Source organism: Amaranthus tricolor, chromosome 3 (assembly GCF_026212465.1).
Source record: "Amaranthus tricolor cultivar Red isolate AtriRed21 chromosome 3, ASM2621246v1, whole genome shotgun sequence".
Classification (NCBI taxonomy): domain Eukaryota; kingdom Viridiplantae; phylum Streptophyta; class Magnoliopsida; order Caryophyllales; family Amaranthaceae; genus Amaranthus; species Amaranthus tricolor.
The window spans coordinates 20,549,586-20,569,983 of NC_080049.1; the positions used below are offsets into that span (position 1 = coordinate 20,549,586).

At 32.1% G+C, this 20,398-nt stretch overlaps 1 protein-coding gene across 1 annotated transcript; it reads right to left on the reverse strand.

Annotated features, from left to right (window-relative positions):
- Positions 1-13,911: 13,911 nt before the first annotated feature.
- Positions 13,912-18,975, reverse strand: LOC130808751 (aspartyl protease family protein 1-like). Its single transcript, XM_057674233.1, has 10 exons — positions 18,507-18,975; positions 17,829-17,964; positions 16,346-16,578; positions 15,781-16,005; positions 15,527-15,665; positions 15,371-15,444; positions 15,185-15,284; positions 15,051-15,108; positions 14,693-14,764; positions 13,912-14,429 (listed from the first exon to the last, which is right to left on the reverse strand). Exons 1-10 carry the CDS (start codon positions 18,848-18,850, stop codon positions 14,215-14,217), a joined length of 1,596 nt encoding a protein of 531 aa, XP_057530216.1. The 5' UTR covers positions 18,851-18,975; the 3' UTR covers positions 13,912-14,214.
- Between the last annotated feature and the right edge of the window lie 1,423 nt (positions 18,976-20,398).

Here is a 20,398-nt window from a genome sequence, read left to right on the forward strand (position 1 = left end):
TAATTAATTTTTTTATCTATCTTTTGTCTTTTTTAAAAGGTTCAGCAAAAAATCCAATTGAAAACATTACACACATACATACATACATACATACATACATATATATATATATATATATATATATATATATATATATATATATATATATATATATATATATATATATATTTAGATATATAGATATAGATATATATATATATATAGATATATATATATATATATATACATATATATATATATATACATATATATATATATATATATATATACATATATATATATATATATATATATACATATATATATATATATATATATACATATATATATATATATATTTATTGAGTTTTTTTTATCAATTTGTATATATAAAGTGTTTAAGCTTTGGCGGACTTTTGAGGTTCCAGACTTTGTTCCACAACTTGTTATCAGATGGAGAAGAATTACGATTATGGAAGAAAGACGAACCCAAGAGTCCCACCCCGTAACTAGATTCACAGAGTGTATACCATATGATTATTCTTTTCCTCGGCCAACACAGATCAAGTGGAAACAATAGCACAACAGGTGTCAGCATCAAAGATCGAAGATAACATGCTATGATTCCACTTGCCTCTATTGAAATCGATCAAGTCTGCCATAGTGAGGTTTGTGGCATTCATACCAATAGCTTCAGGAGTAAAAAGCAATCCATCCTCTTGAACCCAATTGTCGTGGAAAGTAAGAACCGTAGACCCATTACCAATACGCCAACCTAGCCCGTCGATAAGTAAGGATATTGCACCTCATATGCTTCTCCTTGTGAAGCTTGGATCATACCCCCGTCTAGCTTGAATAAATTCAGAATGCTTATAGTATCAAGCCTTGAACATATCATAAACTAGCTCATTTGCGCTTTCCATAAGTCTCCATTCTTGTTTCGCCAAGAGTGCCTCATTAAAGATTTTTACGTTCGAGAAACCCATACCACCGTTGCCTTTTGGTAAACAAAAATTTGCCCAACTGTGCCAGTGGATTTTCCTCCCATCACCATTAAAACCCCACTAAAATTTCGCCTTGAGATAATGGATTTCGTCAAGGAAGCCATTCGAAATACGGAAATACTCATCATATATGTGGGAATAACCTGTATGACTGCTTTGATTAGAATCTCCTTACCCGCCCTCAAGAGTATTTTTTCTTTCCTTCCCTTGAATTTTCTTCCAAATTCATTCTTTAAGGCAACTGAAATATAGCAAGAGTGGCAGTCTCGACACGTAATTAGCATTAATGGTAATGTTTACAATAAATGTAGAAGTCTCAAAATGTCGATCTACTAAAACTTTTAAAAAAAAACTAAAAACGATTAATGACAAATGATAAATATTACATTGGAGTAGGAAAAAATAAGAAATACATATCGAGTGTTTCAAAACTATATAATAATCAAAATTAAATACATCAAGTTATTAAACATCAAGTAAATAACAAAATGCAGCTAGGTCGTCAATAGTATAAAGAAATTGTACCTGCGGCCTGGATCAAAACCTGAAACTAAATCCTGCAAAATGCTGTTAATGCTGATTGAATCGGTTAGCGGTTAATGTCGAACATAATTTCCTATCCAGCTCAAATTATGGAAATTATATGCTACATTTACAAAATAATAACTTAAGTATGAACTTATAATTAATTAACACCACTGAATACTTTTAGTACTCCCTCCATTCCATTGAAAATGTCTCATTTACTTTTTGATACTATTTGCTTACTATCCTTAATTTGCTTATTTCATTCTTAATCTATAAATTAAAACATAGTCAAGTGAAATCTTGTTTGATTCATTTCAATCCAAAGATTAATATCCACTTTTTATAATATTTTGTTATGTATAACAAAAAATATTAAGCAGTGAATAAGTGCATTAGATAGCGTAAAAAAGTAAAAGGGACATTTTCAGTGGAATTGAGGTAGTATATTCTTTTACTGTTCCATACTTTGAAGTCATTAAGATATCATTCTTAATCCTGGCAGAAGTACGTTACTGCCACTTATACAATTCGGTAATTTTAATACTTAAGTAAGTTCATTTAGTTGATACTCATAACCATACCACGCATAATAGCATCAACACTAATCAAATTTATCACTGATCAACAAGTACAACAATATGACACCTAATATATGTAAAGGTCTAGTTAGGTGAGGAGCGTAGTCTTAAACCCTAAATGTGTTGGGATTCGTCACCCCTCCAATACAATTATGCTCGAGCTTCTACAGGATAGGTAGCTAACTCCCTAACTTACACAGCATTTTACGTGTCAGCTACATAGACGCCGGGATTTTACATGCCGGTCCACGGTTCGACATTACCTTACTATCATGGCCATTCAATCCATACCCATAATTTCACACAAGCACATCACATTTTTATTACTACAAATTGACTTTAACATTGCCTTTGACGTTGACTTTGACCAACCTTGATGGTAACTTCTTTTATTTAATAAAAGTTTTGATCATAATGTTAAATTTATCTTTATGTCCTTATAAGTTCATTACTAAATTTTACACAGTAAACTTTAGTTATAACTTTATTTTTGATAGTTTATATATTAAATAAATTCACAATAAAAACTTAATATTCTATTAATTGTCTCCAAATTAATATTTTTCACAAGTAACTATTATTTCTCTTGAAATAAATTCCAATAATCAACATTTCTAACTTTAAAACAAGTAAATATTTTATTCTTTTCACAAGAACAAATATTCTAACTATAATTCAAGTTAAAATTGCATCCTATGGATAAGTTTTTAAAATTCAACAACTTCACTTAAATCAATATCTCAAGTTTAGAAAAACAAGTGAAACTTATTAAGCTCACAAAAATCAATATTCTAAATAAAAAACAAATAAAACTTATAACTTTACGAAAATCAACATTTTTAGTTATAAAACAAGTAATACTTTATAAGTTCATCAAAATCAATACTTCTAGTTATGCAACAAGTAAAAACTTATATTTTGACAAAAATCAATATTTCTTGTTATAAAACAAGTAAAACTTTTAGCTTTTAATATTTTCCTAAACACGAAATTTCACACATGATTTAAAAAGGCAATTTCATTAAAAACACTGTTACATCTTTTTACATAAAATTTGGTCAAATCTTCAACTAAAGAAATATTTTGTACAAATTAATTATTTAATATCACAAAAATTACTTTATCATAAAATTTCATATATTTAAGAAAACACTTTAATATTTAATAACTTATTAAAATTTCTCAAAAATATCTATTTGAATTGTTATTTTATCATTGTCATAAAAATAGCTTGTAATATCTTAAAATAGTAAATCAAACTTTTTTTTTATATGATAGTAGTGGCTGAATGGCGTGTGAGTATTTTGGGGTATTTTTTCACTTAAAAACAACATTATTTAATTTATCATAGTAAATCCTAGATTTAAATAATTAACATAACTACTTAAAAAAATTAGAAACTTTACACAATAACTTAAGAAATTTATTATAACTTTAAGGAAAAACTTTAATATCAAAACACAGTATAATAATAACATTCATAGTATAATTATACTTAATAAAAATACGTTCATTAAATAATTTACTATCTTATAAACTAGTTTGAAGGCTAACATAAACAAAAAAACAAAAATTCTAACATAAGAAATTCTTGAATATAATAACAATCCTAATGTAATACATAACTCATAAACATACTAACACTAGTTTATAACATAAACTACACTTAATATCATTAGAATATAATTTTTCACCCAACTTCGTCCTAAACTTGTTCAAAGATTACTAAATTAACATACTAAAAATATTTTTAACAAAAACATACTTAATATAATCTTAATCATATTTACATTAAACTAACTTCCTAGTTAAACATACTGAATATAAATTTATACTTTGCATATTATAAAGTAAATATAATGTAAAGTTCCACATAAAGAGTAGAATAAGAAGTTATATCATACTTCCACCAAGAATTAGTACTAAGTACTAATTGAGAAAAATAAGAAAATATGATCCTCCACATAGTGCTCCAAAATAAATACTCTAAGATTTAAGCTACAAGCTCCAAATAATAGTACTTTCAAGCTCACCAAAAAAGTACCAAACTCCAAAAGTGATGATCCTTTTAAGTACCGAAAGTAATCACCCTAAAATGATGATAATTTAAGCTATATAAAGAGTGTTCTTAGTTCCATCTTCTTGAATTTCTTCAACTAATAAAAAAGGTATTAAGTTAGTTAAACTTTAATAAAGTGAAAATTTAAGGAAGGATGCTAGAAAGATTTGATGATATTCGTATAAGTGATCACATGGTTAAGAGAGTATTTATAATGAGTTTTGGGCAATTTCTAGTTTATAAGATTGAATGAAAAAGAGTCTTAGAAGTATGAAAAAAGGTTAACTTGTGTAAGTGATTTAGAGTGTGTAAGATATTGGAAGTGTGTAAGTGGGTGTGTAAGAGTTTGGAGTGTAGAAGAAGGTTAACTTGTGAAAGAAAATAACAGTAGTTTGTATAAGTGATGAACATCTTAGGGCTAAATAGAAAACATTTTAGTTCATCAAATTTTTGTTCTAGTTTGTACAAGTGAATATGCATTAGAATAATAGGCAACTTTGATTAAGGTTTGATTATGAAAATATGATAGTTTACTTATAAAATTATGCTTAAAACTATAATTAAACTTAATAATTAAATATGGCTAATTTTTAGGAACAAAATAATTAAATCAAAGTTATAAAGTTAAAATAATAACTAGAAAAGTTAGTTTAAGAAAAGAAAATTAAAACGTAAACTTTTAACGATATTGTAAATATAATTAAAATATACTTTCTGCAACATCAAATAATAAAATAATATTTTAGTATATAAAATTTTTTTACGAAAATTAATATTTTAAGTTTAATATTTAGAAGAAAATACAAAATTGAAAAAAAGTTTAGGAATTAAAGATGATTTGAATTGAATAACCAAAGAATTTCCAATTTGAATTGAATATTTGGAATAATTGATCAAAACATTATGATTAAGAATTTTGAGCCTGTTGCAGAAAATGGATTTCTTTAACCTGCCAATCAAGGTGGGTAACCCAAGTTATTTTGCATTTCTCGCCACTTTTGTTACCACTAAGACGTTGATGATCGCCTGTTTTATGCCCATATGAACCCTTTTACTAAATGAAACCCCTATTTTTGCTATAATTAACTCTTGTATAGAAGCTTTTTCAAAAAGGATACTATCATTAGCCAAAAAAAAAGGGAGAGTTTTGGAGCTCAGCGACATACTAGAAGTCATTAATAGCACCTAAGTGAACTCCCATGGTGATAAGAGAAGAGAACGCCTCCGCATAGATAATGAATAAATAAGGTGAGATAGGATCACCTTGTCGAAGGCCACAAGAGAGTATAACATTTCCGCACATTTTACCATTGATCTTAAAAGAAAAGGAGATGCTGGAGATGCAACTAAGGATGCGTCTAACCCACATATCACTAAAACCCAATCGTAATATAACTCGCTCAAGAAAACTCTATTCCACCCTATCATATGCCTTAATCATGTCAAACTCTAGACCAAAAGTATTGGATTTGCCATTCCCCCTTATTTTCATAGCATGGAAAGTCTCAAAAGCCAAATAATAAAATGACCAGGGATGAAAGTACTTTGATTAACAGAAATAATATGGCCCAACAGATGTTTCATCTAATTAGCCATAACTTTTGAGATGATCTTGTAAATCACATTGCAACAACTAATAAGAAGAAAATTAGAGATATTTTTTAGGTCATTGCTTTTTGTTATCAACAAAACATAAGATTTTATCAATCATGTTTAAATCCATCTAACCCCTCTACCAGTTCTTCACCATAGCGAGCAAATCAAAGCCAACAATATCCCAAAAAATTTTGGAAAAATAAAGCATGAAAACCATCAGTACCTGCCGCGTTTATGGGATGCACTTGAAATAAAAATGACACTATCTCGCTCTCCAAAGGTTAAATTTTCAACCCAGTGGACATATCATCATTGAGAACCCTATTTACACCCACAAGCGCCTCCTCAATTTTTTTGGGATGACTTGAAATAGGCCTGTCAAACAGATCAGGTTCGGTTGGGTTCGAGTTCGAGTCATAGATACAGGTCAGAAAATTCTTGACCCAAACCCAACCCATTTAGTTAATTGGGTCGAAAATCACAACCTTGACCCGAGCTGCAACAGATCAGGTTGACCTGATTTCAACCCACTTAACCCGTTTATAATTTTTTTGTTTTCGTTTTAAGGTTTTTAACGTCGATTAAATCTAATTTTTTAGGCTTTAATTTTAACTTTATGTTCTTTTGTTGTTTATTTTGTATTTACTATGAAAAATAAGAAAATATTAAATGAACTAAGTTTAGCTTATACTTATTGATTTAACTCGAAATTAACACATTTAATTAAATGGGTTATACAGGTTTTTTTCAGGTTTAAAGTCTCAACCTAAACCCACTTATTTCAGGGTAGATTCAGATCGGATTAGCAGGTCGGATCAACTTTTGCCAGCCCTAACCGGAAGCAAACAAGCCAGAATAGAAATTTGTGATAATGCTCTCCACTTCGGTGTTGCTGCTACGCCATTGGCCAGCTGAATCACACAAGCCTTGGATAGTGTTCCTCAGTTTACGGGAATCTGCTTTGTGATGAAAATAGCTTGTGTTACGGTCCCCATATTTTATTTCATTTGATCTCGAACAGATATGTCGATAGGGCTCTTCCAATCAATGTAAATAATCCAATTCCAAGGCAAGGGATTTGCATGAGCTATCATGGCCGCATCTGGAGTCGACTTTTGAGCCTTCTTTAACTTCTTCTCGGTTTGCTTAATTAGCCTTTTGATTTTGCCACATTTAGAACCAGCCCATAATGTAAGTCCTCAAGCCGAAATTAAATTGTTGCACGAGTGTTCGTATTCCAAGAATCCGAGACCACCTTTTTACATTCATTGCTGGACAACCATAGGGACTCGAACTTAAACAACTTCATATCAAGATTACCCCTCTTGTTCTCCTCCTTATTCTATAAGATAGTACATGATTCAATCTATAAAGCATGAGGTGAATGACAACCCAATAAAACTAGCAAACCCACCCTACAGAGGTAATAAAGTGGTTTAATCTTTCTCGAGTCACAGACACCACCATATTTCTCCAACTCAATGTGAAAGCATTGCCTCTAAAACCCAATTCAGACAAACCACATTCACATATACATTGACGAAAGGCCTCCATCTCTCTATCACTCCTGATACCACCCCATTCCTTTTCATGAGCTAAGAGAATCTCATTAAAATCCTCAACATCACAGTCTTTAGACGCACTTTTAATGAGAAAATTTAAGTTATGAGCAACTGAAGCTAATTCGAACGTCGATGTTGTGACGGGCATTTTTCTTGTAAACTCTAAACCTGCTTTTGTATTCTTTGTTCTTGTGCTTCACTTTCTTTTCTATCTCGTTATTTTATCGTAAAGCATTCTTTTCCTCATGCCAAGCCAAGATAACCACATCCTCAGTGAAACCTTTTTTAGTAAGAAACTCTACTTAGGTATCCCTATTGTTATCTCTAAAATCAAGCTACCTGCAAATCTTATTGAGTTTAATTTAAAAGACTTTGATTTGGTTTTAGGGATGGATTAGTTAAAGAAGTATCACGCTAAAATTCATTGTGCTAAACAAAGAATTACTTTTAAGGGCCCTAGAGGGAATAAGTTAACCTACTAAGAGACTACCTGCCACCAAAGACCAAACTTATCTCTGCCTTAAATCTTCAGACCCATCTTAAGAAAGGCTACCCTGTATGTTTGTGCCATTCAAAGAACACGAGCATGAAGGAAGACGAGCTAAGAGAGATATCTATAGTTAAGGAGTTTGCTGATATATTTCTGGATGAGATTCTAGAGACGCCACCTGTGAGAGAGTTAAACTTTAAAATTGATTTAGTTTCAAGAACACGACCCATTTCAAAGGCATCTTATAGGATAGCATATGCCGAGTTACAAGAATTAAAGTTACAATTTGAGGATTTATTGAATAAAGGATATATAAGATGCACAAAATAAATGATGAAATGCTGCAACTCTAGATAGTGGGCAAGTTAATAACTAATAAACCATTCAATTAAGAAGCTTTAAAAAAGACTCTGCAACAAATATGGAGTATTCATGAGGGTGTTATTATTAGGTCCATGGAATCAAATTTATTCATTTTTCAATTCTTTCATTGGAGGGACATGGAAAAGGTCTTAAATGGTCACCTATGGTGTTTTTATAATCGGTTACATGTGATACAAGAATTAGAAAGCGATTTTCAACCCTTAGATATGGTCCTATCTAAATCCCCATTTTGGATTAGGCTAAAATATTCCATTTGGTTTCCAATCTGACGAGAAAATTAGGGCCATTGCTTCATCGATAAGGGAGATTATAGAGATAAAGGATGATTTCTTAAAGATAGAACAGTACCGAACGCAGGGTTAGGGTATGGCTCGATATTAATAAACCCCTACGTGATCAGGGCTCGTATTGTTATCCTCAGCAAACATGAAAGAATTGTACCGGATGTTGAATCACACGGACCGTGATTTTACAATGGTGTGTGATGAGGATAAAAAAGGGATGTGGTTGGGGGTTTAATATCAAAGCTTAACCGAGAATGGGGACGAATAGAAAGAACGAAGAGGTCAATGGCTTGAAACTAAGGAAGACATTGTTGGTGCAAAGCCGATTGTTCCTCCCTCTAACAAAAGTCCAGTGCGATAGGAATTAGGATGACACACAGGTGGGTAGAAAGTTAGAGTTTAGAGATAACTTGTACGTAGGCATGGCCACGGTCCGGGTTGGTCCGGTTCCGTTCCGGTTCCGGTTCCACCCGATTCTGGTTCCATTTGGAACCTGTCGCGAACGGTTCCGGTTCCGGGCGGTTCCAAACGGTTCCTTGGCGGTTCCGGCGGTTCCAACTCACGGGACGAGCGGGTCGGACCATCGGTTCCATTTTTATTTTTTCTTTAAATATTTATATAATAAAAAAATACTATAATATTGCGGACGTACCTTTGATGATTACTTGATTATTAGCGAAATTCATTGCATGTCAAGTTGTCGTTATTGAAATATTTACTAAAAAGAATGAAAAAAATAAATTAATAACAAACGAATCAATGATAATGTCGATAAAGATGATTAATAAAAAAAAGGGAGAAAATGGACTTGAACCTAGTACCCAAAGGAATACTAAGCTGCCTACGTATCCCGAAGGAATCAAAGCCCACGTAGTTCTTTGTCATACCTTTTATTTATAGTTGTTGAATGTTGATTTATCGTTGTCGGATTGATCCTATTCGTCTTCGTCATCATCATGTGGTTGGTTAGATGCTTCCGCTGACTCTCCTCCTGACGATGATGCAGATGTATCCATCATCATCCATGGATCATCATCGTCGTCTTGATCATCATCATTCCTTAGTCCTTGTGTTCGAATCTTCGCTTGATCCCAATCTTTCTTGCAAACACATATTTGAATACTCTGTGGAGAAAGACGAGATCTCTTTTCGTCCAAAACTCTTCTACCTGCACTAAAAGCAGACTCCGACGCAATTGTTGACGCGGGAATTGCAAGGATATCCTTTGCAATTCTTGATAAAATGGGAAATTTTACAGATTTTTCTTTCCACCACTCTAAAATATTATAGCTACCTTAGTCTATTTCAAAGTGGTGTTTAAGATAACTATCTAGTTCTAAATATGAGGTCGAGGAAGAAGATGATCCTACAAAACTATCATCTTGACTCATTATATTAGCTATTACCGAATTATAGTAAGAGGGACGTGCCGCAACGCTAGCACGCCTAGACGTATCGCGTTTTGGGTTATATACACTAGCGTAATAATCATAGAGTTCTGTAAATATTTTTTACATGTTCCTACATAATTATGTACATTAGTAGGCGGGCGATCTAACGATTGGTAGTAAAATCCTATTACTTTAGTAAGGACCTCAGTTTTAAAACATGGGTCCAAAATGGTTGCGATTCCATAAATATAAGGAAATTCGGTAAAATATGCCTTCCATTTTTCCATCATATCTGCAAGAATCGGCTTCAAATATGGGTTAGTATCATCATGCGTATATTTAAGGAGATGATAAAAAATAGTAATACACTCATTTATTACTAAGTGAACGTTCGGTTCATAAACATATGAAAAAATCTTAGTCGCGTGGTCATACGCTTCTAATATGTTATGTACACTTATAGCTAATTCCCAAGTGTCATCAGCTATGTAACTATCTGTACACTCAATATATAGTTGTGTTATAACTGGACGATAAGCAATCGCCTTTCTTAATAAATCGTTGGTTGAGCCCCAACGTGTAGGAGTATCTAATGACCAATACACTTTTTTAAGTTGATATTGGTCACATAATTGTTTATATCGTCTCTTTATTTTTCCAATCCGAAGCCACTTCACTATATCCCTAATTGGTTCTAATAAATCGCTTAATTGTTTTATGCCAGCTTGGCAAGATGAGTTAACTATATGCGCACAACAACGTATGTGTAATAAGCTACCCCCAAGGATAAAACTAAATGCAGGTTCGTTATACAAAAGTTCTAGACATTTAATGTTCGCGGTTGCATTATCAGTTGAACAACAAAATATCTTATCTAATAAGTTTCATTCTCTACATATCTCTACTAATCTATATTTTATGTTTTCACCGGTATGTCTTTTTGGCATTGTCTCAAAAGCAATTATTTTTTTTGAATAATCCAATTTTGATCTATCCAATGTGCTGTTACACACATATAAGATTCTAAATGTGGGGGAGCAGACCAAATGTCAGTTGTTATGCTAACCCTACCATTAAAAGATTTAAACATTTCAACTAATTCATAGTGCATTGATTCATATAATTTAATTGTGCGTCTTTTAAGAGTGCTCTTAGGGATTGCTCTATATTGTGGTTGCATAGTTTTTCTAGCGTAACGCTCGTATGCCCTACTTTCACCGTGGTTAAAAGGCAATTCATCACAAATTACATACCTAGAAAATTCATCAATCATATCATTACGATTATATCTAAAAGGCATACCTGTGCTGGGAATGTCCCACTGTGTCTGTCGGCTTCCAGTTCCACTTGTGGTCCCGCTGTCGCTTGCTGCATGAGTTTCTTTTGTGATTCCATGCTTCTTTGCCAAATGTTTGTTAAAAGATCCCGTACCACCACCTAACACGTATTCACAAAACACAATAAATAAATTTTTATAAAATATGAATATATAATGTATGTATAAAAAACTTAAAAAGTATTTACCTCTGGCGAAATTGTATGAAACTAAGGGCTTTACTCCTTGACTTTCACAAATTTGACAAGTGCATAAGAAAATATCTGGATTCTCGGTTCGTTCTTTTGTGAAATACGACCACACATGTGAAACAGCTCTACCACTAGGAGGTGGCATTGCCGGAAAAGGTTGTCTTACTGGTTCATCTTCATCTAAATAAATAATTTAAAATTATAAAACTATAATTAAATAAATAAATAATTTAAAATTTAATTAATTTGAAGAATAAAATTATAAAACTAACCAATAGTTTGGAAATTGACTCGTTTACCACGAGCTTGTCTTTGTTGTTGTTGTTCTTCATGTGATCTTGTTGATGACTGTCGAGATATATGTATCCCAATAGGGGTCGTTGGTTCCTCTTCTTGTTCTTTTTTTTCATCAATTTGTATTTCTCTTTCCACTTCTTCTGCATAATTATGTAATTCTGGGTCGTACCCTTCTGGATAATTTGGTTCATAATTATAATTACTAATGGAAGGTGTTGTTGATACCGACGGAGTAGAAGTGGTCTTTCTTTTGGAGGAGCTGGAACCTCCCGATGATTTTGCCACTTTAGTAACTTTTTTTGAAGCTTTTTTCAAAAATGAAGACATGATTGATAATATTGAAATAATAATAGAATTAAGAAATAAATAATTAATTAATAGACTAATTATGTAATTAACTAAATTAAGAAATAATTAAAAGACTAATTATGTAATTAAGAGAATAATTGCGTAATTAAAGAATTAAGTAGAGAGAGTAAGTAGAGAGAGTAGGAGAAGAGATGAGTTGTGAATGAAAATGATTGAAAGTGATGAGTATTTATAGGGGAAAATGCAACGGCTCTCTAACGGCTAGTTTTGGCGGTTCCGGTTTCATGGAACCGTTGAGCCGGTTCAACTGGACCGCGGTTTTTTAGGTCCGGTTCATGAAGTATTTTTCCGGCGGTTTCACGGTTCCGGCAACTTTTTTCCGGCGGTTTCACGGTTCCACGGTTCGGGGCGGTTCGGAACCTGTCGCAAACGGTTCCGGTTCCAAGCGGTTCGAGACCGGTTCGGTTCCGGGTAACCTGCCCCGTGGCCATGCCTACTTGTACGTGAAAAAAAAGTTGTGGAATCCTATTTTTCTCTTTTAATAAAATGTAAATGCCTCAATTAACATCATTTTTCTCTAATGTAATCTTGGTATAATTATACTAATTGAAGATTTTACATTTACCGTTTGAATTTGAAAAAAACTTTAGGGTAAATTTCATATAGGTGGTTTAAGATTTAGCCAAATGTCATTTAGGTTGCCTGAAGTTTTCATAATTACGAAAATATCGCCTATAACTCTAAACTTAAGTAAAAATCAATTTCTGTAGGAAAAAAATATTTTAAATTCAATATTTTTATTGTTAAAAGGATTTCCTTCTTAAACTTTTTGTTTAATTTCCATAGATTCTATTAACTTTTTTTTTGTGTAAAATTAAAAGTTTAAAACCACTACCTGTTATTTTTCATTTTATTTTTAATTGAAATATTTATTATATTTTTGGGGTATCATACTTTGTTTTAATTTTATTTAGTTTATTTTAAAAAAATACATAATAAGTTTCATTATTTGATTATTCTAAAAACTATAATGTTTTTGTTAATCTACAATTTTTATTTAAATTACTATTGTAATTTATTAATGATAATTTTAATATGGTTGTTAAGGTATAATAAAAACCACATAGTTTATGCATTTTATTTGATATTGAAAATGGTGTTCAATGTACTCTTACAATATAAAATAGTCAAACCTATTTTAAAAGACTTAGATCTAGCCAATATGTGTAAGGTTCACAAATTTTCTTTCCAAATATTAGTTCGTATTTCACTAGCTAACATGATCATACTATAAAGAAATGCCCTACATAAGAATATTTAAATATACAATATTTAAAAAAAAAATTATATTCTACTTTTCTTCTATTTTTGTCGCTCATTTCTTATAAAAGCTCTCAATTTAAAGAATAATGAAGTTTTTCAGAAAACAAAGGTGGAATAATTTATCGACTTTGCCGGAGATTTTTCTTTAAATTTGCTTAAACAATATATGTATGACAAAATTACACGTTTTTTTATGTAGTCAAGACCTAAGAAATTGGCCTTTTGTTTTCATGGGGATTTGAGGAGTTTAATCTTTATCAAAATTTTTGTGAAACACAAATTTTTATTTTTTTAGCATTATCTCATAATTAAATTTGTTATGTTTTTTTAATAATAAATAAATAAAATTAAAACAAAGTATTATACATCAAATATATAGTTATTATATCAATTAAACATCATCATCATCCTATCCAGTGTATTCTGCGTCAAGTGCATTGATTTAGTTTACAAAATAGATAATTTTTTTGAAATATAATTTGTTATATATTCTCTAAATTGACAACTGTAATAAACTCTAGAGAATATATCAAATCGATTAATAAATTTACCTATTTTTAATCCAAGTGTGTGCACCAGGTGTATAGGTTAGATAAAAGGTTTATAATAAGCATAGTAAAGACTAAAGAGCAAAATCTGATGTATTTGTATATAGAACAAAATAAATGATGCTATACAAAGCAAATTTCTGTAGGTATAAATATATACGATACTGAGTCAAAAAAAAAAAAAAAAAAGCCGCCAAGAACAATAATACAGAGCCAGATCCTAAAAATAGTACTCCACTAGAGCTAGAAAAAGACTCATAATTCTATACCTTTCTAAATTGGTGCATGATCCAGCCAGCAATATAAAGACTACATGCATGAACCAATCAATAATGTATGACTATGGGTAATCAATTTACCAAAGAATTGATAAGACTTGAAGGAAAGACAAAACAAATATACTAGTCCACAGATTTAGATCAGATAAATGATATTTGATGGCTGATGATGTCCCGGTTATATGAGAACCGCTTTGTTGTACATCTTGAGGTTCAATGGCAGATATTGGAGGAACTGGTTTGGATCCCTGAGGACTAATGGGAAGCATGCTCGAACCCACTGCTTCGTTACCTGGAATTTGAATATATAGTCTATAACATTGCTTAAGTACCACATAAGTTACCAACTAAAAGAGGGAAACTAAATAATGACACCCTCCGTTCGTTATAGATTTGTCCCGTTACTCAAACATGTGCAAGTGCTTGTTGTCAACACGACAATCTTTTAGGGACGGAGGAGTAAATTGGATGCAGGTTTAGGTCTTATATCAGACAATGTAAGGTATCAGTTTCCTTTATATCAGACAATGTACATGGGGGGAGGTCGTTACTTACAGTCTGAGGCCTTCCAGCCCAACATCAACTTTTCACGATCAAAAACTACACGATAGCCAGTCATGAAGTTCTCTGAAAAAGGGGGGAAAATGTGAGATGACGATATTAGGAACAAGATCCAGTAGCTATGATGTGCTGCTGTATGCTAATTGTGCATTTTCATTTATGCAGGAATTTAGAGTTCGGTCATTGTTTCTTTACAGGTGTAAATTGCTAGAGAAGTGGTAATCTAGCAATTGCTTTTATTTTTAAAAGCTTTTTTGAAACAACCGGGAGATACATACTTGGGTTTGATTCACAATAATCTAGCGCGCCATTTCTTCCACAATTTGAAAGGAGAAAGGAAAGGTATACTTACGGCCAATGATATTGACGTCTTTACTTTTGACGATTCCCAAGCAATAGAAGTCTCCAGACTGAAGTTAAGGATAACTTATTTCAGTACAACAATCAAAATTGAAAGTAAAATCACATTGAGGAAATTTTTCTTACCATAGCAGAAACTGCCACAGTTGGCTCAATGACATGAAATTGGTTTCCACCTTCCATTGTCAGCTTGATCGAGGGTGTATTCAGGTGACTTTGGTTTGACCTGCAAATTTAAGTTGGGTTCAGTGCTTTATATCAAAGTTATTGAAAAAACACTGAAACAATGGAGGTTTGACTCTTGATACTCACCTTAGGGAATAACAGTATTTGAAAGGAATCTCGGTTTGAGAGTTGTCTCTATGATCTTTTACTTGCGAATCAAACTGCAAAGAGAGGCTTTTTAGTTCTTGCATTTACACATCGAATTATGGGACGTTACTTATCACCGGCATTCCAAGAACTTACTTTTTCAGTAATTAGAGAATAAACAGGGTCATTTAGGTATGTAAAAGACGTGCCAGAGTCGAAAATTGCATAAATACCATCAATTTGAGAGGCATTTTTTCCAACCTGTATCTGTGATATGCTAATATTGTAATGTGGACTGAAAAGAGGTTAAACAAGAAAGGTCAGAAGAATTACTAGAGGATATCCATTCTTCAAAATAATGAATATTGATGTAGGCAAGCTAAAAAATGCATAGAAAGTTGATTACTGACTTTATCTTTCTAAGCTTTAGTGGTGTTTCATTTTGATCCGAGCTTCCTTTATCACCAAAAGTTATTCGTCCCAATCCATCATCTCCGAAACACATGGAGAAAGAATCTGCAGCGACTTTTTGACTAGCTAACATGCTAGGCAAAGATATACTATCCAAACCAAGCCCAAGCAAGCCATTGGGGGCTCCACCGCTCAGAAATGAACCAGTCTCAACCTTGCCGCAACTGCAAAATAAGTTCAGCATCTTAACGTAACTACTGACATAATACTAGCACATATTGTTAAAATTTTGCCGAGGTAAATTAATGAGCATGCCACCCGTTAACTCGGTCCTCTAAGGTACTTAAACTTTCAATGTACGTGCATATACACATTACTAGATTTCAGACAAACTAAAACGTAATTGCACCAATTCGTAACTATAAAAATTATTTTTGTAGAAAAGGAAGCAGTTTACCATGTTTCAGATTTATAGAAGAAAACCCATTTGTAGATTTATAACATATCTTGATAGATCATCATTTAAATTACAACCAATACATCAAACTTTCCATGCCGACTTACCCAAAAGGAATTGTTGCATCAGCTGGCTCAGAAGGATTATTGTCTTCTGTTAGATGTAATACATCCTCAACTAAATATCCAGAAGAAGATGTGTTAGAGGACAGATACACGACTCTGTAGGGACATGCATCGGATGAAGCTGGACAGCTTGAATTATGTGCACACAGAGGACTGCTGCATGGAACCGTTCTCCCTGAAGAAGACTTATCAAGGCTGTAAATGCTGAAGTCCAACTGGTACACCAAAACAATATACGTCAAGGGCTTGATAGCGATAAAGATGATCATCATGACTAACAATTGCAAGGGAAAGTAGCATTGTCTCATACATTGCCAACACAAAACTAAAAATAAAAATACAGTTCTGATTCGGATATAAGCTAGAATCGGTTCTTGACTCAGACGCATTTGTCTATCTTTCCTTTTGAAACGTAAAACCAGTTTCACTTTTCTAAAACATGAAATTGAACTAGCATGAAACTCTTCTTATTCCTTTAGTTTAAGAAATTAAATCTAATGAAATGACCGCACAATTAATATCAGACTAAGGAAAACTGAGTGCAATCATCACAACCAACCATCATACAAAGAGCATACTTCAAGCCTTGTCCTTGAGCTTCAATAAAAAGATTAGCATTAACTATCCAAGACTTCTCATCATCATCATCATCCCAATGAGTCTCGCACTCCTGCCTAAAGGCAGGGTCTAGGGAGGGTTGGAGAGAACGGCAAACCAATACCCTCATCACGAAGAGGTTGTGATCGAAGAGAGCCGCTCAATTCGAGTATCTTCTGATATAATGCACCCAAATATATGCCATTTAACATTTCCATGGCATTGTAATAAGTTGATTAGTATTTAGGCCATTGAGCTTGTGGTATTGGTTTTGGCATAGTGTAAAATATTGGCCACATCATCGCATTCTGAAGTTCATAATGTTTATCAGGACAGGAATCTAGACCATGATCACCACGACATCGAGATTTTGCACTTTCGACTCAACTTCAAATTTTAATGGATTTTACAGTACATACATTCTTAATTTTTAAAAACAAGAAGACAAACCCAAATCAATTAAACAAAGAAGGCAAATGAAAGACACGTTTAACAAACGAAAGGAATATCTCAACCACTGAAAATCATACAAAATTGGACATATTCTTTCCCTTTTCTTCTCCACTATTTAAGACTGGATAAACTTTTACTTTACATAGAAACCAGGCGTATCTAATGCCATAAATATGTCACCAATTCATAATATGTTTTCATGAAACATAAATAAAGATAACAAATCCATTAAACAAAAACATATTCAAGACCCATACGCAATTAATATTTTAACTTAAACAATGAGTAATCAAGTCAAATCTTCCATTAAAATATGATTAACAATACTATAATACAATTAAAAATAAATGAAATTAGTAGACAAATGGGTAATACTAACATTTTAAGATTCAAAATAAATAAATCATACGTATACCTCTTCATTTTGGAATTTGACTCCTTTGACACACTGAATACAGTCACAAGGTAACCAAAAAAGATCACTCCCGGTGTCTAATGCAACAAGAAACGACGATCCCGGTGTTCCAACCGTCACATTTGCATAATGTAAGCTAAAAATAACAAAATTACATAAAAATTAGTAGACATAATTAATGAAAGAGTTGATTGAAGTTGTTATTATATTTATGTTTCCGTTTCATTTAAGTTATTAAAATTATGAAAGCTTTTTGGTTAAAAGTTAACAATCACATTTCTTTACTCAATCAAAAAAAAGTAAAGAAAACAACGTCACTTCATACATGTTGAGTAATCAAATGTTTTAATGAAAAAGATAAAAACTTTTCCAATAATTGAGTACAATTAGGAGCATCCTATGCCTTAAAAAGCGTTTTTGAAAAGCTAAATACAAAAAATTCCAAGAATTTTGCAAAAATATTCTTTTTTACTTCAAAATTCCATTTACGACTAACCCAAACAAATTTATTTCATTGAATATAAGTATCATAACAATTTAACCCAAAAGAAAAATCAAAAAAGGCCACTTTTTATGGCGCCAAGACAAATATCATTAGTTTGATGAATATTTTTATTATTTCATAAAAAATAAAAATATTTTAAATAAAAAAATTGAGGAGTCAAAGAAAGAGAGTACAATCCAAAGAGGCTGATGCGATAAGTAGTATTTCCGGAGGAGAAAGTGAGAGGTGTCTGTGAGTCACCGGAACTTGATATTAAACGCCGGCCATGAACAGCAATATCACGGTGAGCTAAGGCAGCATAGTAACCGGAACTACCCTTTTCCGGTAATTTTTCACCGGAGTCAAGAATCCCATGTACTGGATCCGAAAACCTGTGGTAAAGATGGAATCCGAATGTCTTCAAAGCTTCGGAAGGGCGGGTGACCCAGCCCAAGAAGAGAACGAATAGGAGGAGGACACGTGTAGAGTGAAAGATATGATGGTAAGATGTACAATTGAAAGTATCAGAAATGGTCATTTTAAGGGAAATAGAAAGAGAAAAATGGAGGGGATTTTGAGGGAGAAAGAAGGGCCTTGGAAGAAAAGAGGACACAATTTATACTACTAAGTTATAAAGCATGTTTATATGAGGGAGGGGAATGGGAATGGGAATGGGAATGGGAATGGGGGATTTTGAAGGTGGTAGTTTGGTGCAAAAGTATAGTCCAAGGTTGTGGGGCCTTTACCAAAAAAAAGAACCTTCGTTTTAGCATGTCAACATGGAAGAAAACAAATTGTGTAAATTAAAGCATATTTATTATTTAGTGGGTTAAAACTTAAAAACACTTGGGGTGATAAATATTTTAATTTCACTTTGAAAATGGGGATGTACTTTAGAAAATTAGTGTTGAGTGATAACTTGTACATAATTTTTTTTCCTTCAAAGAAAAAATGAAAGTAGAAGATATCTCCTATGGAAAAGAGTGGATAATGAGATTAAAAGATGATAAAAAAAGGGTGAAATATTCTCCCCAAAAGTATTACATCACTAAACATGTTCAAACCGTTATGATACAAATAAAAAAATTAAAACAAGCAATTAATTTTTAGTTTAATTTCGATATTTTATTATACTGATTGTTTGTCAAATTTATGGAAAGTACGTGGAAGAAAAAGATAAAAATGCTTGAGATGACTCTTTGAATGTATTTGGCTATAACAATAAGTTTATTAAACCGTTAATAGCAATAAGTTGTTAATAGTAATAAGTTATTTCAGCTAGCTAATTTAACAATATTAGCATTGGATGGTTAAACCGTCCAACCGTCCATTTGGATTAAAATAAACAAAAATTGCACAATAAGCTATTGTGCCAAATATCCCCTTTGTAAAAAGCAATAAGACTAATAATAACTATAATAAGATAATAAGATTAGTTTTTTCTAATATTTCATAGAAATACTTTTCAGGCCCTCTCTTGAGAGACCGTCTATAGTATAGACGCCTCTCAAGAGCCCAGCTCACATTTCCCTTTTAAATACTCTTTTTTAAAAGAAAAATCGTTGGTTTCTTCAAAAAAAACCTGTTGCTTTCTTCCCACGCGCGTATATTATATTCGGGAATATGAAAAGTCTAAATATTAACTGTCTCTTCCCCACGTTAACTTATCCCTTGAAAATGAAGAAATCATTTTTTGTGCTTGAATTCGATTTTGGGATTTTTTTTTAAATAAAGCTTCATCAATGGTGGAAAACAGTGATGTTGAAGAAGACAATAATATATACTATTTGGGAAAGGTAACAAAAACTATTGTGGTTCATTTGATTTTTTTTTAAAAAAAATTAAGGTTCATCAATGGTGGAAAACAGTGATGTTGAAGAAGACAACTATGGCTAATTTTTAGAGAATTGTAATAACAACATTTGTGGTTATATATTCATATATTTGGGGATATAACCAAAATATAATTGGTATTATAACTGTGAACATTTGACATAGGTTGATGTAGTTGGGAGTAAACATTGTGTAGTAACAATATATTTGGGGTTATAACATAATATATTTGTCTTTATAACATAATATATTT

Coding starts and splice junctions, on each gene's coding strand:
- LOC130808751 (XM_057674233.1), bottom strand. CDS start 18,850: ATGACCATTTCTGATACTTTCAATTGTACATCTTACCATCATATCTTT. Junction 15,666..15,780: donor CTAAAGCTTAGAAAGATAAA/GTCAGTAATCAA, acceptor ACCTCTTTTCAG/TCCACATTACAATATTAGCA. Junction 15,285..15,370: donor AAATACTGTTATTCCCTAAG/GTGAGTATCAAG, acceptor TTAAATTTGCAG/GTCAAACCAAAGTCACCTGA.